Source organism: Apiospora kogelbergensis (genome assembly GCF_038363985.1).
Source record: "Apiospora kogelbergensis strain CBS 113332 chromosome Unknown utg000001l_segment0_segment0, whole genome shotgun sequence".
In the NCBI taxonomy this organism is placed as follows: domain Eukaryota; kingdom Fungi; phylum Ascomycota; class Sordariomycetes; order Amphisphaeriales; family Apiosporaceae; genus Apiospora; species Apiospora kogelbergensis.
This window is the reverse complement of record NW_027117418.1, coordinates 2154257-2170831: the sequence shown is the minus strand read 5'-3', so window position 1 is coordinate 2170831 and position 16575 is coordinate 2154257. Positions and strand designations below refer to the sequence as shown.

At 54.6% G+C, this 16575-nt stretch overlaps 4 protein-coding genes across 4 annotated transcripts; 1 reads left to right on the top strand and 3 right to left on the bottom strand.

The window, feature by feature from the left end:
• Positions 1–2294: 2294 nt before the first annotated feature.
• Positions 2295–3987, bottom strand: PG998_000677 (uncharacterized protein; the record flags this gene model as incomplete). Its single annotated transcript, XM_066867495.1, has 6 exons — positions 2295–2500; positions 2562–2700; positions 2754–3401; positions 3456–3551; positions 3621–3901; positions 3966–3987. The coding sequence occupies 6 exons, from the start codon at positions 3985–3987 to the stop codon at positions 2295–2297; spliced, it is 1392 nt and encodes a 463-aa protein (XP_066735910.1).
• A 2841-nt stretch (positions 3988–6828) lies between these two features.
• PG998_000676 (uncharacterized protein) lies at positions 6829–8301 on the top strand (the record flags this gene model as incomplete). Its single annotated transcript, XM_066867494.1, has 4 exons — positions 6829–6891; positions 6965–7108; positions 7164–7463; positions 7564–8301. The coding sequence occupies 4 exons, from the start codon at positions 6829–6831 to the stop codon at positions 8299–8301; spliced, it is 1245 nt and encodes a 414-aa protein (XP_066735909.1).
• A 384-nt stretch (positions 8302–8685) lies between these two features.
• On the bottom strand, positions 8686–10046 carry PG998_000675 (glycosyl hydrolase family 5 protein/cellulase; the record flags this gene model as incomplete). Its single annotated transcript, XM_066867493.1, has 3 exons — positions 8686–9449; positions 9558–9570; positions 9630–10046. 3 exons carry the CDS (start codon positions 10044–10046, stop codon positions 8686–8688), a joined length of 1194 nt encoding a protein of 397 aa, XP_066735908.1.
• Positions 10047–12799: 2753 nt separating this feature from the next.
• Positions 12800–14169, bottom strand: PG998_000674 (PH domain-containing protein; the record flags this gene model as incomplete). Its single annotated transcript, XM_066867492.1, has 2 exons — positions 12800–13819; positions 13903–14169. 2 exons carry the CDS (start codon positions 14167–14169, stop codon positions 12800–12802), a joined length of 1287 nt encoding a protein of 428 aa, XP_066735907.1.
• Between the last annotated feature and the right edge of the window lie 2406 nt (positions 14170–16575).

Sequence of the window (16575 nt, the reverse complement as noted above, 5' to 3'; positions counted from 1 at the left end):
GGAGGGTGAGGGCGTGAAAAAAGGCGCTTCTCAAGTTCCTACGTCAGGGCCAGTACATGTTCCGCTACGCCCTAAACCCACCCAAGCTTAGGTCAGTGAGGTCAGTGAGAGCGGCAGGCGTTGTGGCAGGCTACACTACTCGAACAAGCAGCATTCCATTCTCAGTCTCCTCTAATCCGTGCTTTGATGTTCTCCAGCTGGTCTGGTGGGAAGTCGTGCTTCTTACCTGTTACCAAGGTCGAGTGATATACTACGTACAGAGGGGTTATGGTTATGGCACACATCCCGGACTCCCCAGTCTCGAAAAAAGCCCAGTTCGCAGGGCAGTCTGAGCAGTCTGAGGTCGGGTCGTATCAAGTGGGCTGTGGAGAACTTTGGCCATGAAAGCACACCCTCGTCTTACTTGTAAGGTTGCGTGCTGTAGTAACATCACCTTAACATACTTTGGTTTGGACACCAACGGCTTGTTGAAGATCAGCGACATGAAATTGGTTCAAGTTAGATGCTCCCGAGTCCCTCCAGTAGCAGTACCAGTAGCACTTCCCAATCCCTCCCTGCGCCGACGATGACACACGTACTGTACTACAATGGGCATTGGTTGTCTAGCTGCGGCTTTGTGTAAGATGATACGGGAGGCCCCATGGGAATCCCTTGCCATAATACTGCAATTCGCGTTTCGGAGATTCTGCTATTGCCCCCTGATATTCGGCATCGGATGGCCGGCTTGGGATGGACGCCTAAGTCCGTCCGGTCTAAGTACCTAAATCAGTGACTTGCCTCCTAGCCCAGCCATGGTTTCCTCCTTCGGGCCGTGACGGCGCCAGAGCCCAGCAACACGCCGTTGGCACATCGCTGGCCAGCTTGCTTAACTTTCCCATGCACATGTGGGCAGATGCGAATAATTTGTGTAGTATACATCCCCAATTCCCATTCAATCTTTGGGAACGAGAGCAATTCCCAACCAAACTCGTATTGGTCGCTTATACATATATGCGATGTACCCCCACCTGCCTACTCACCCAATTGAGCCTGACGGGCAGACAATGCCCCAGGAAAAGGAAGGTTGCCTTACCGTTTCCTTATGAGAGTGCACATATATATATATATATATACGATGATCTCATCAAATCACCCCTCGAAGATAGCGAGGCCGGCTGCTGCAGATATGTTCGATGGCCGGTCAACGAACCAGGTTGGGCACGATGATGCTACACGGCCCGCGCTGCTGCCCAATCGCTCAGCAGCATCCCTGGTCGGCAAAATGACGCCCAGGGTATAGGCACGTACATATGTACGTGCACGATTATGTTGGAACTACATACAATCATCGATCGCAGAGCACGATGCATGGGTATCTAGCATCCTCTAGGATTTACGGGGAGGGATATGACGGGACTGGTTTGGTTGGCTTCGTCGTCCTCTGATTCCCACCTCACTTTTGGTTTTCATCTGGAATACCTCTCGGCTCTCAGCTCAGCCTGACTACCAGAACCGTCGTTTTTCTTTCTTCTTCCAAGCCTAGAGCTCCTCGTGGGATTGATTCTTCAGCTCACGACCGCCCGACCACGTCATTGCATATGCTCTCGCCGTGTACCTTACTACACCAGAACACACATCCAACATCGCCATGCCCTCCCTATCCATGGGCGAGCATGTCAATCGACCAACCAAGATATCGTAAAACCCAGTAAAATAAAAGCCGTACCAGCCATTGATTGACAAGGACTGATTTCATCCCTGTTCGCCGAACCAAGAAAGATAGAAGATAAGATAAATGCAACATCAAGGTCGCATATCGAAATAAAAGGCAGCGCTTATTTTAACGCACTCATACTTGACATAACATCGTTTCAGCTGTATCCACAAAATGCAGAAGAGGTATCAGAAAAAGCGAGACGGAGGAGATGAGTGTGGGAAATAAAGTAAAAGAGAAAGCCCAGAACTTTTAGAACGATGACACGATCCTCTGTAGCCCCAGAGTTGAAAAGTGAAAGAGAAACATAAGACTCTGACATGACTGCCACTGCCGCCTATTTACCTGAGTAAGGCAGCATCCAATCTCATCAGAAGCACAACTGAAAATTACCGACAACCCTGAATCCCATTTTCTCATCGTCGCTAGAAAATCACATGCCTCGTTGCAAGCCCGCTGTGGAAAAATGGTCAAATGTCGAGGATGCCACAAGTACGCAAAGGACGTCGGGCAATTCCTTCTCGGCTCACGAACTCGGATGCCGGGTTGGCAAGAACGGGGCCAAGTTGAGTCTCGCTCGTCTGACGCTTCCCAGGCTTAATTAACCCTGGTAACCGCCAAAACCGCTGTTGAAGTTCTGGTTGGGAGGCTGCTGTTGCCACTGCTGCTGGTTCGGTGCCTGCTGGCCGCGTCCGTAACCTCCAGCGCTGGGCGGGCCGGCATACCCCATAGGCGGCTGGCCCCCGTAGCCGGCTGGCGATTGAGCTGGCGGGCCGGCATAGCCTTGCTGCTGACCACCAAATTGAGCTGGGAATGATGCGTAAGTAACTTAACAACACATACTAGGAGCCGGGGAAACTACACTTACTGCCATATTGGGGGAAGTAGGTCGAAGGGGTGCCGGGGTAAGGGCCAGGAGCCTGGGCGCTCTGAGGGCTGTAGGCCTGCTGCGAAGGGTCGAAGCCTCCTTGGGCTCCTCCTGCGCTAGGAGTTTTATCCTTGCCCCACTAGTCTCTATTAGCGGTCATTCCAAGCGTATCGTGAATGGTGTATAACTTACACTGCACTTCAGGGGTCTCCCGTTCACCTGGTATCCGTTCAGCTGGCAAATGGACATGGCCGCGTTCTCGTGCGAGTCCATCTTGATGAAAGCAAAGCCGCGGTCTGCCTGGAACCTCGACTCCGTCACATATCCGAAGTTAGAGAACAGGGGAACCAGGTCGTTCTGGGTAGTGTAAGGGGTCAAGTTGCCAACATAGACGGTGGTCTGCCAAGCCGGGGTCTGGTTCACGATCATATCGTAGCTTTGGATACCATGAGTCGGGAAATGGTGGTGACCGTAAGGAGTGGTGGGGGTCATGCCCATAGCAGCCATGGCTTGCTGCTGTGCGATCGAAGGCTGGCCCTTCTGGTTGGCCCAGTTGCAGCGAATCGCGCGAGAACCCAGCCACTCGCCATCCATGGAGCTCAGAGCCTTCTCTGCATCTGCGCGGTCACGGAACGCGACGAAGCCATATCCACGAGAACGGCCAGTTTTCATATCCCACATGACGCGGGCTTCAGAAACCGTGCCAAAGGCCGAGAATGCCTGAGTGAGGACCTCGTCGTTGACCTCGTTAGAAAGATCGCCAACGAAGATGTGGAAATGGCTAGAGGTGTCTTCCTTGTTCGAAGTGTTGGACTGATAGGCCCAGTTCACACGAATTTCCTAAGATTGAGTCAGCCAATTTGAGCTTTCGTTGTAGACACCCAGACCACTTACCGACTGGTGGACACGACGACCGTTCAGTGTCTGCATCGCACGCTCAGCAGCACCGGGGTCGTCGTACTCGACAAAACCATAGTTGTAGCCCTTTTGCTGCAATAGACAATGTTAACTAACGTTGCACTCAGATGAAGGTGGGGGAGCTTGTCTGTCGTAACTCACATTCTTGTCGGGGATGATCTTGACGCCCTGAACATGACCCGTAGTCTCAAAGATCTGGCGCAACACATCCTCGGTCACACGAGGATCAAGCCCACCAACATACAGCGCTCGCTTATTAGGCTCGGGCGCCGCACGCCGGGGGAAGGGTCCGCCGCTAGAAGGGGACATCATACCGCTCTGGTCCCCAGACATGGGCGACGTGATGGCCGTGGGGATGGGGTTGTTGTTGGGGGGATATGCAGCGGCGGGGGAGGCATGTGCGCCCCGTTGCCTTGACCATTCTGGCCGTTCTCAAATCCAGGGGCTCCCGCATTGGGCTGCGGCGGGGGGGCAGCGAAGCTGCACCCGAAGGACCGTTGTCAGCCATTGTGGCGTCTCGGTAGGTTGGAAATCGAAAGTGGTGGTATTCGCACGCGACTGATCGACTGCTTGCTGAAAAGCTGGGAAGCTTAACAGGAGGCCAAGGATTTCTCGAAACCAAGCAACAAGTCTAACGACGACACTTGGCAGAAGAAACAATGTAGGAGAGAGCGCGCGTAGTAGATGCAATGTCTAGAGCGGTCGCTTACGAAATGCCCAAAGCAAGTTGCGATCGGTATTCTCCCAAGAAAGCCAGGGTCGAACAGATATGACAACAGATAGCTCAAGACCTCGTCTCAAGTGGTGTAACGATGATGACTGATGAATACGTTCTTTCGCTCGAAAATCGTAAAATGCGGTAGCTAATAAATGTAGAGATGTCGACCAAAATCGGAGAAAGCCTCACTTGCGTGGGTCCTCAAAGCCGGGTATGCGAAGCGTAAATACACGGTCGAGGCAAAGCTTCGAAGGGTTTGCGATATGTGGAATATCGGGGGTCCCTGTAGGCGTCGGAGGAATGCGACGGAGAAACGTCGAGGCAAGTTACTGGTCTTCGAGCAGGCGGGCGAGAGTAAGAGAGAGAGAGAGAGAGAGAGGGAGGGAGAGACACAGACAGAGAGTGCTCTTCCCTTTTGGAAAAATGACGGCTGAAGATGGAGAGATGATCCGATAAGGGAAACAAGCCAAGCAGAGAGAATAGAGGGAGGAAAGTTGACGACGAACAATCAACCGACAGAGGAGATGGGAGACGAGACGAAGAAAAAAGAGTAAGGAAACTGCCCTTGAAAGGAGGAGTCCCCCGAGATAATTTTTTTTTCAACACGCAACACGCACCGGCGATAATAAGCCTCTAAACTTCTACCGACCCAAGATGATGGAGGAGGAGAATGCAAACGGGAACGGGGGCTCTGCCGAAAGGTTGTTGGTGTAGTATCCAGGTGGGAGGGACGGCGGCGGGCGCACGGCGTGTGTGGTGTCCAGTTCGTTCAATCGTTCGTTCGTTCGCTCGACTTGTCTGCTTGTCTTTCCCTTTCTCTTGTGACTAGCTTCTAGCTTGACTGGCTGGGCGTGCTAGACTTGCGGTCCCCAGAAGGTGGGCATGGCATTGATTGGGTTGGCGGTACCTACACAGACAGGTATCGTTCGTCGTGACAGGACGCCAAAGGATACTTTGAGGGCTGGCTATTGAGCCTTCTCCTGTACATGTCCATGTCCATGTCCACACAGCTGACATTAATGCATGCGAAAGTGGAGCGCCAGGGTCCAATTGTGCTGGTCTGTAAGTCGCCAACCTTCGAATTGCATCTCGTCCTGGTAGCCTGGTAGACCTCTAGTCCTCTAGTCCTCTAGTCCTCTAGTCCTCTAGTCCTGTCGGCTCCCGTCCCATCTTATTTCAGATGGCATGCCATGTACATACGAATGGAATGGTCACCAATCTCCAACCAGATGCGTGAGCAGTTGACCTTCTGTTGCATCATCCCATCATCCCCCGCGAGCCGTGGTAGGCCGGGGAGGGTTGTGCAACGCGACTATTCGCAGGTTGTTTCCAACCAGCTGCTGCAATCTACATTCCTTCCCTGTGCACAGCCCTGGACTGGTCCAATGAAGACAGATTGAGTCCGGTCTCGTCACAGCCACCAGGCTTCTGTGACTGGTTCATCCCGTGTCGTCTGAGAAGAAGAAAGCGGGGCGGCCACACTTGGGAATACAGAGTCCGTCTGCTTTCGCTCAACACGGGAAGGGAGGGAGGAGCCAGCCGGTATGAATGTATATCTCTATGGCATATGGCATGCATTGCTTGCCCAAGCTCGTCTCTGCCTCGGCATCGCAAATTGATCTTCATCTTCTACGGCTCAGGCAAACATGGAAACGACTCGCCAAACTTTGCTAGTGAACATGCACATTTGCCAGGATCGGGGCTGGTCGTCCCCAGCCGGGCAGAGCCACCCGTCGGTTTAGGATGCACGGCAATATCGGTCGCTTAACCACCCCAGCAAACTGATACTGTGTCCGTTCGGTGCCTACTGCTGTGCCTCGCGCCTTGGTATGGCGTGATTGGGATCCCTATTGCTCCGTTAAGGTGTGTAGCATCATGAAAGGTGGCCGGATTGGTCAATCGCCATAATGGTCCGGCCTAGTGCCTGGCTTATGGTTTTTCCATCTTTCTATCGCAGTATCGGCTTGAGGCCTGGGTATAGCGAGCTGACAAGGCGTCCCTGGTAAGCTCGGCCAGCGGTATTCCGAGTAGTAGCATCCGAATCACTGCCCTTGCCGCCAACAAGGGTAGGGCCACCCCAGGAATCTAGGAGTATACTGCCTGGATATATCGTCTCTTCTATCTCCGACTCCCTCAAAACATGCCCACTTGATCGACAGGTATGGCCCTGGCTCGGATTTTGTGTTGATGGTCGCATTGCCCAATCGTCTGTCCTCTGTCTGTCGCATCACGGCCACGGAAATGACCTGTTCTGGTGCCCTGGAGACGAAGATGGAATAAATCAAATCGTGCCGATCTCACATTGAGCGGGCGCTTTGAGGTTAACCTAATCGTGGTTGCAGCTCCAGCTTCCGTAGCCTCTTTGGATGGAAACTTGGGAATGCGGCACGCACGGTCCACATGCATCGAAGTTAGGTCAGATTCCGTAACGGTGAGTATATCGACTACGACACTTCAGTCGCCATTCAATGTGTCAAACATCGAGACGTCTGTCTTCTTTGTCCTGCCCTGCCTGCAGTTCTTGTCCTGTGTCTGCCGCTTGGGGCTTTTAGCTGTTTGTGTTTTTCCTATATATACCCAGATGGTCGTGAGCCGTGGCACATCTCCCTAATCCATCTTGCAATCTCCAGCATGGCTGCACAGCAACAACCCAGAGATCCTTTAGATGTCCTGCATCAGGCGTTCAATGAATACGTGAGTACCGCCCGGAAGAGAGACTTGGATCTCGGTGTTTCCCCTGGCCACCGTCTGACTTTCTCGGGTACAGCTAGTAAGCACGGGGAAGGCTCTGAAGACGTCACATAGAAATGGCCCTAGGAGCGTGGCCAGTACGGCCGGGGCTATCAAGTCCAAAGTGACAGATACCATGACCGCCTACAATTGCGCCTTGGATGACCTGGAGAGCGAAATTGTAAGCTCCGCCCCTCTTTGCCGAATTTGAATCACTATTCACCCTTTTTTCGCAGACAAGGGCGAAGGCAGTGTTGCTGCGGGATCTAGAGAAGCTGCAAGCCGCCCGCATGCCCGTCCCGGAACCAACACCACCACCGCCACCCCAGCCTGTGGCCCCACCGGCGCCCATGATGGAAGACGCCAAGCAGCCGGCGGCCGTCATGCTGGAGATGCCCTCGACGGCGGCCCACACCGTGAACCCCAACATGGGTGGCTTTGAGGTCAAGGAAGAGACCAAGCGCGTCGCCCCGTTCCCCGACATGGGCATGGGCCTGGCCGCAGACGTTGTCGACCTCACATCTGGCGGCGGCGATGTGAACCCCCTGGTGGTGTTACTAACGCATCTCCACGCGTCCCTCCGGCGTCCGCGAAGACGGAGCCCATGGGTGCGCGCCCAACACCCCCGTCAAGCAGTCCCCCAAGCCAACGCCACCCGTTAGCACCAAAGCCGTCCCAGCTCCTGCCACCAAGGCAATCCCGACACCGCAGCAACAACAGCATCAGCCCGCCCCCGCAGTGGCTCCAGTGGCAGCCGCGCCCGACGACTCCATGGACGTCCTGATGAGCATCCCACCACCTTCCGCGGGGCCCACGGGCGGTGTCGCCATGGCCGACATGACAGGCGGCGAGCTGAACTTCACCAACATGGAGTTCACGCTGGCGCCGACCCCGACCGAGGGGCAGAACGCGCCACCGGCGCCGATGCAGGACTTCGATCTCAGCTCCTTCGCGACACAGGGCGGGGGAGGCAACGACTTGCTGGCCATGGACAGCTTCGGCACGGGACCAGGCGATGCGAGTGCGGGAGGAGCATCAGGGTCAGCAATGGCGACGGGAGGCGGTGCGGCTGGGAACAGTAACAGCAACAACAACGCCGCGGCGGCTCCTCCGCAGAACACTGCTGCTGCTGCTGCTGCTGCCCTGGCGCCGCCGCCGCAGGCTCCCGCTACAGCAGAGGACACTTCGGCCGACAGCGCTAATATCGACTCCTTGTTCGACCTAGGCTCGGCCGGCGGCGATAACATGGACTTAGACCTCAACCTGAGCGATGCGGGCGGCATGGGCGGCATGGGGGAGAACAGCTTCAACGACCTCTTCATGCCGGACGGAGATATGGACCAGTTCGACGAACAGTATTTCCAATTGGAATGAGGACAAAACGAAGAAACAAAAGAACGATTGGCGTTGAGAGGCGGGGATCGAATAAGATTTTCTATTGCCTGGAGGCATCATGTTTTATCTATTAGGTTAGGGGGCAACATCGACTCCAGAAGAGCATTTTCGCCTTGATTCATAGCACGAGAGGCAAAGCCTATTGAGTACGGGTTCAAAAGCCCATAGAGTTGCTCTCAAAATGGCGGGCTTACCAAATCAATAAGAGGCATCACCGATCTCATTCTTCTCACGTGTTGTTTACGTTGCATAGACTAGATACTATATATCCAAGACTTGAAGATGCGCCTCACCTATATATCCGTATCACCGTTCTCCGTCTCCCGTTCTGCTCTGGTCTTCGTTTAGTCTCCTTGCCTCCGTTCAAGGCCCCTGCGTCATCTTGAACAGATCCGCAATGACGGGCAGGAACTGATCGTTCCTGAGCCCATTCCAGTCCCGGTTCATCAAGCCCCACCCCTCGTCGTACTCGGCCTGCCCCTGGCGGACGTAGTATGTCCCCTGCAGGGCCCAGAGCGCCCAGTCGGCGTCGTTGCCGCGCATCCAGTCGAGCAGGCAGTCGAGGTACTCGTTGTCCTCGTCGCTGACGCCGCCGTGGTTGGGGCCGCCCTGCAGCCCGACGCCGAACTCGGAGACGATGAGGGGCGCGGTGTAGGACTTCTGCTGCGTGAGCACGAAGCCGTCCAGCGCCCCGTACTCGGTCTTGACGATGTCGCACGACCCGAACAGCCGCGGGAACGTCACGGTGAACGAGTACGCGTGCATCTCCCAGACGTGCTTGCCGGCCCACGCCGAGAAGTCGAGGTCGCGCGTCCGCACGAACGACAGGTCCGTCGCCGACTGCGACCCGCCCACCACGACCAGCGCGTCCGGGTGCGCGCCGTGCACGCGCTTCGCGCCCTGCGTCACGAAGTCGTACCAGTCGTCCGCGGGGCCGTTGAGGCCCTGCAGCAGGAAGGGCCGGATCTCGTTGCGCAGCGACATGGCGGCGACGCCCGGCTGCGACCGCGCCCACGTCGCCATGGCCTCGAGGCCGTCGAGCCAGTTGGCCGTGTTGAAATAGCGGCTGTTGAGGTCGTTGTAGCCCGAGGCCTGGTCCCACCAGCCGTTTCCGTCGGTTAGGTTGCCTTTTTGCACCCAAACGAAGATGATGTCAGTGGTGTGCCATCGGCAGGGTTGGTAAGGAGAAAGGGGTCGTCATCCGAACACAGAGCTCGAGAGGAAAGGAAACTTACAGCACCAGCTCGCCTTGGAAACATGGTTATCCAGCAGCGTCATGACCCCCTATCCCAAAGCGCCGCAATGACCGCCCCGAAGACGTCCTGCCGCGTCTTGGTCGCGAGGTCCGGGTTGCGCTGCGCGACCTGGCCGTAGAGCCCCTCGAGCGTCTCGACGGCGAGGCCCGAGTACTCGGCGGCGTGGCGGAACGAGTCGCGGACGGGGACGTGGGGGTCCAGGGCGTGGTCGATGCTGTAGGTGAGGCGTACGCAGTTGAAGCCCTGGTCGCGCACGAAGTCGGCGATGCTCGCCACCGACGCCTTGTGCAGGCCCTCGGGCACGTTGGCCTCGCCGTGGCCCGCCCAGTTGATGCAACGCAGCTTGACGCGCGCGCCGTCGGCATCGAGGATCCAGCGGCTCGAGGTCTTGAGCGGCAGCTTGGGCTTCGCGACGTCCTGGGCCGCTACCGCGCCGAGGAGGGCGGGCAGGAGAGAGGCTAGTCTCATGATGATGGGACGCCGCTTAGAGAAGTAAGAGGGCGGTCCCAGTAGCAGAGAGAGTAAGAGTTATAGAATTGTTAGGGGTTGACTAGGTCTTTCCCCCTTGCGGCGAAGGTATACAGTAAATTTCGAAAGCGAAAGTAAAGTGCAGTGAAGTGACAGCCAGTAGACAGGAGATGGAAGGGCCTCTGCCCAAGCTCTGTGTATTATTATATGACAAGTAGAACGAGAGGACTGTGGCCGAATACAGCAAGGGTCAATATCAGCCGGTAAACACCAGAGCATATGACTTTGAGGGCGTTATATACTGACCATTCAAGTCAACCTTGGGCAACAACGCGAGTAATTCCTTGACTAAAACAGCGAGGGTATATAGAGGGATGCGATCAGGTCGGGTAGGCTATGTGCGGCAAAGCGGCGTACTCCTGACCTATAACAAGAGCCTTGGGAACGACAAGGCCTGGTGATATTGAATACAACAAGCACGCGGGACTGGCAGTAAGGTCTTATGTCTCAAAGACGTTCGGCTAGTAGGAGGAGAGAGGCTCGGGCAGATATAGCAGTCGGTCAACCAAGCAGAAAGCAGGCCATTCACTCATGATGTAAGAAGGGGATAATACATGAGGTAACCGCATGTCATTCACAAGTGGCCATTGTAGCCAAGACGTCTCCAGCCCGCGGGATCTGGGTCTGGATATGGATGTATATGTGAGTGGCGGGAGTGCGGTAGTAGGCTTTCCCAGCAAGAGCTCCGGATGTCTCTCCCACACCCACATATTATATTGGCACTTTGGAGCCCGCAAGCAATACATTCACCTTCAACCCGACCCTAAGGTTAGGTGAACTTACATCACATGGACGGCCTCCGATTATCGAGTTTGCCCCCCATACGAAGCATCGGATAAGAGTACGGAATGCATCGTTTGAGTTGTGATGTCCAATAGTCTCTTGCTTCTCTGGCTCGGCAGATCAGCTATATTAGACTTCTGACCGTGGCATGGGAAGCCAAGTTCCCGCAAAACGCCAGGTTTGCGCCTCAGTGGCAGTCGTGGACGAATCAAGTTCCCCGAGACAGCAGAGACATGACGAGATAGAGTAGGATTTTCTCCGCCCTCGTTCCTTGCGGGAAGCTTGCCAGTCTGTTCGGCCGTTGTTATTGTTGATTGGTATCGAAAATGTCCCAATGAGGAAAGAGGGTATAATGGCCAGGGGTATGTATGTACATAGAAATCACCGATCACACACACACACGCACACATACACATACACACCATGGGATGTATGCACGATGACCTCGCCAGAAGACCTTCTCAGCCACATGATTGGATGTGGTGACACCACCGAACTAGCACACACACCCCCCAAAGCCCAAAGCAAATGAAAGGCTGTCCCGTTTCTGGCCTGGCTGTCGCAAATGAAGTCGGGAGGTTGTGTGGGCTTCTTTTGGTTCCGTACTTTTCTCCAACAAGGTCTCACTCAGAGACTCGAAGACAGATGATGAGTGGTGGAGTCACTCGCCTGTTATTATTAGAAAGGCGTGCCGAAGCTCTACCTGCGAAACAGCAGCAGCAGCAGCTATACAAAATGGGTGAACGTTACAGGAACGGCCAGCCACAAGTGTGCTGTGGAAGGAATAGACTCGGACTTGGATGTAACATTGGACAGACGATATGGAGGGTTATTTCCCCCGCTTTTCAGGAAACCCTCCCCTGTTTGTTTCCTTGTGTGTATTACGGTGTGTACGGGCTGTCCGACGGGAACCTGGACCAGGAAAGGAGCTCGGATCGGTAGCTGGTTCGCCGGGAAGACATTCACATCCCTAAAGAAGAAAGTGAAGCTGCACCAACCACAACACGAAAAAGCAATGACTGGTGACTGCCGTAACGGGGGGCAACAGAGTTCAGACAAGCCAGAACCACCACCCAACCCCAAGATTCGGACCGTTGGAAAGCCACGAGCCTCGTATTGCATTGCATGATACGTCGCATGTACGAGGAGCAAAAGGTATTTCGATACTTTGACTCGGCCTCCAGAGGGATCGGCAGCGACGCCCAGGTGCGTGATGTGCATACTGCCAAGTAATGATTTGCGCCGTAGCGGCCGCGCCCCCAGATTCCCATTTGTACGTACAATTTGTCCAGCTCCGATAGGGCTATGAGCGACATGTCGCAGAATGAGGCCCGGGGACTTCAGGTTTGATATACATACGTATATCCCCCTCATTCACGTGAAGATTGTTCCGCCGAGTAAACCCGGATGAAATACCACACTCACTCCCTGCGCTCCGGTCACTCGCTCACTGAACGACGGGGTCGCGCGGCTTCCGGGGACGGAACGGCCCACCATGATTGCCGCACCGCATGTAGTTAGTTTTATGTGCTTTTATTGTTTCTTGTGTTTGCTTATGTTGTTCGTAACGTCGTAAGACATGTGCTTTGTACAAGGTGTGCACCCGGCATTCCTAGTCCGCGCCATGCTCCCTTTCCCTTCCAGATAGAAAAATCATTCGCATACAGTATTGGGGGTATTCTCCATTCTCCGCCGGCCGGCCGGCCTCCGCTTGCCTTGTTCCGCCAGCTGCTGGTATCACATACCACGCAGCCTCATCGCCTGGGTATCATGTTTTGTTCTCCGCACTATCATCTGCCACACCACGGCCCCCTTCTACGTAGCCCATCTACTACTACTACTACTACTACTACTACTACTACTACTACTACTATTACTTGTAGTCAAGTCCCACATCATCATCATCATCCTTACTTTTGCTGTGGTGCTGCGCTGCCCGAGGAGCTGCCAGCAGCACGCGCCTGGAGATCCTTTCGTTTCGAGAGCAGGCTCTTGAAGGCACCCAGGCATCGCACCAAGCTGTCCTCGTCGTGGGCGCAGAAGCGATAGCTCTTCTCATCCGTGATGATCTGCAGGCAATGCGTCCTGGTTTTGCTGACGGGGTCGATATCCACCACATTGACAATGGCGGAGAGCGCCATGATGAATGCCGCCGTATACTCGGTCTCGTCCTTGTATAGAATGATATTACGCGGGCGCAAGACAGCCCAGCAGTTCTTCCACTGCCTAACACCATGTTTGTTTTTCAGGAATTGCAGCCAACCCTGCCACACAACGCGATCCGGGTCGTTTTCAATGTTGATCCCGCTGACCTGGCTCAGATTCCTATCCCCAAGTCCTGGTCGGATCATAGCACCGGTTCCTACGTGAACGGCCGATGCTGATGGGGACCGGCCGGCCAGGTTTTCGAAAGAGGGACCGAGTCGTGGGTTCTCGGAATCGGAGAAATCCGAATGGGAGACCAGCTCGTTGCCAGAGAGGCCGGATGATTCCATCGCATTAGATGTCCTCCGCTTGTTGGATGTGGGCACGCGCCTCACAGCTTCGGGCTCTGGCGAGCTGGAGTTGCGAGGCACGTCTTTGAGCAGTCCCGAGGCGTTGCCGCTCAACACTCCGACGGCAGCATAGGATTGTCTACGGACGATGGGACTAGCAAGGAACATCTCTTCCTCCTCCTCCTCTATCCTGGCGTCTTTTCTTATCAGATCGATCCATTCCTGGGCATCTTTGGCAGTCGGTGCCTCGAAGTGGAAGTTCTTTGCGGGCGAGAAGAGGCCGAAGAGGTTGTGGCGCTTCTGCTTGGGGTCCTTGAGCAGGGTAACGGCCGATAGTTCTGACAAGTCGAGCTTGTGACGTAATTTGCTCTCGTTATCTGACTTGTAGACGGACAGCGCATTGGGTCGCAGTACCAAGTAGACGGATTTCCATGCCTAAAAATAACACACCGAGAAGGTTAGGCGCTGCAGCTTCGACCTCGCATTCAGTCCGTTTTAAAGGAGTTGCTCTGTATTACCTTAGTCTTCTGTGTGCGCCTCTGGACGTAGCCAGCTTTGAGGACTCGGTCAAACTCGAAGCTGCCGTTTTGGTTGACGGGGCTCGGTGTCACTAGGCCGAGCTGATGGCGGAGGCGGCTGTTATTATTCGTGTTGTTTGTATTTGAGGGCATCGCGACAGCCGATGGGGGGATGCTGATCTTGGCGCCGCGGCCGGGTAGGGCTTGGGTGGTGGTGATAATAGATGATGACGGATCTTGAGTCGGTGGACTCGCAATTTCGGCCATGGTGGGAAAAAGGAAGGGAATAGATTGGCCGGTTGAGGCGGTGCGCGAGGCAATAAAGGAAACGGAGATGACGGAGGCGACAGTAGTTTGGGGGTAGTCGTTGGCAATTATTAAGTTCAAGCAGTGTTACCTCGTATGCGGGTAACAGCTGGTCTGCAACACGCCCCAAAAACGAGGGACTAGAGGAGGATGAGAGCTCGGCGGCAAACGCAACGATGTGATGGCATCGACGGTCGAGGGGATTACAAGGGAAAACAACAAGGCGAACGGCAGTGGTAGCACGGGAAGGAGTAGTGCAGTAGCAAGGAAAGCGAATAGCAACAGAAATGCGGAGGAGGGTCAATTGGATTAATTGATGAAAGGGAGAGGAGGGGTGCGTATATTTGGATTTGGACGTGTATTGGACCAGATGCCTGAGTTGAGAGCTTGAGAAGCTTGAGAGGCTTGGAGCTTGGGATTGGGATTGATCGACGGGCAAAATGGAATTAATTACCGACAGCACCGATCCAACCATCAAGCCGACCTAATAAAATCTTATTGACGACACACGACCCAATTAGGCAATGGGGAAAATGGGACGATCAAATCGACAGAGCGAGCAGCGAGGAAAAGGGAGAGGGGAGGCGCTAGGATGGCAGTAAAATGAACGAAAGAGCCTCATTCAAGTTCCGAAACCAGGTGGAATATCCACAACCGCATCGCTTGGAAGCGCCCACGGAGGAGGCTGAGTCTGTATCGTGTTTTGGCGTTGGGCGTCGGGCGTTTGGCATGGCGAGACAATATAAACACGGCTTGCAAACGGGCCAAAGGGCCAAATGCAAATTCCAGGGCCGATCAGAAGAGGGACAGAAAGAAGCCGGTCGAGATCTCTCTTGTCGCCGGAGGCCAAGCAAGCAGGCAGGCAGGCAGGCAAGCATGGCCCTTGTCGGTTCGGTGGGAACGCGCCTTAAAAGCTTATGTCGCAGCCAAACGCCAGGGGCAGAAGATACGTAACGCGTCAGCCAGCCTGTATTCCCTAGAGATGGGGCACGTCGATAAGGGCGGCGGTTTCCCAAACAACCCCATCGAGTTCATGCGAGCTCTTCTTGTTATTGACTGATATTGACAGGCCGACGATAACGTACCACTGCATCGACCCGTGCCTCCATTGATCTCTCCTTCTATCGATCTATCAGGGTCCGGGGCTCCCAGGGGTCTTTGGACAATACTTTGTTGAGCACCACCTTATCTTGGGGCGGCAAGACCGTTTCGGATAATTGTCCGTGATGCAAATGCGAATGCAAATAACCTTACCGGGTACGGGATGCTTCGACGTCTCTTCTTCCCAGCTTCTACGGCCTCTTCCCCTTCTCCTGTTCCATATGCCATTGACGTGCCCTGGTCTCATGCCAGACGAACCCGTTGTTCGTCTCGTCCACATGATCTGTACAAATCAATGCATTAGAGGAAAGAAAGTCTTCTGCAACCCCCAGGCCCCGTCCCCTCGGGTTCTTGATAACGATCAACCTGCAGCCCGGCGCTTACGTGCATACACGTTTAAAGCCAGAAGCCAGCCACAAGCCACTAATAACCAGGAAATAAGCAGCCACGGCGCGTCGTTGGAGGATATCTAACCAATTGTGTTGGCCCCCAATGGAAAATGGCCACACAACCCAAAACCGTATTTTGCCATATGAATGAAGGAAAACCCCTGAATCTTGTGTGCGTCTGGACCCTCGCCGAAGCCGACGACTGTGCTAAAAACCTTCTATTGGCCTGGCCCCATTTCCTCTTGTCATCGTCGCCTGACTATATGGACAACGGCGTTCGTGGTGGTCGCTGAGCGGCCTGGTCTCCCCGTCAGAGGGTACTCGGGTGCCCAGCCAAATCTCACTCCTCGATGAAGCATGTGAGGTCTCATCAGTGCGCGACAAAAATTGTTGGTGGTGGCAGTCGTGGCCACTTGGTTTGGTATAGGCGGCATAGGGATTCTCGAGGTCACTCCCATCTTATTCCAGACGCCGATGAAAGACGTATGCGAGTGTGAACTCAACGGGCTCCTAACACTCACTATCTTGGATATGGTTACGAGGCTACGGTGGCCAGCATGGCCAGAAGAGGGGCGGTCTGGGGAGTCAACATCGTGGGCAATGCTTCGTCTGCGGGTTGACGCCTAGGTTGTCGCAGTGGAAGTCGTGATTAAACTAGGAGTTCTCGATCTTGGGATAGGATGGTGATGCTGATGGTGATGGTAAGAGACTGCTTTTCAAGTTTTGGGGGAGACAGGGTCTACTTATACTTCAACAACGCCATTCGACAGTCAAGTCGTCTTCGGGAAATGGGAGCTAATATTGATCAAACATCGCGAAAACTACAGGCGTACCTCAAGACGGAAATGATAATTTGGGAGCGAACGGACAAAACTAT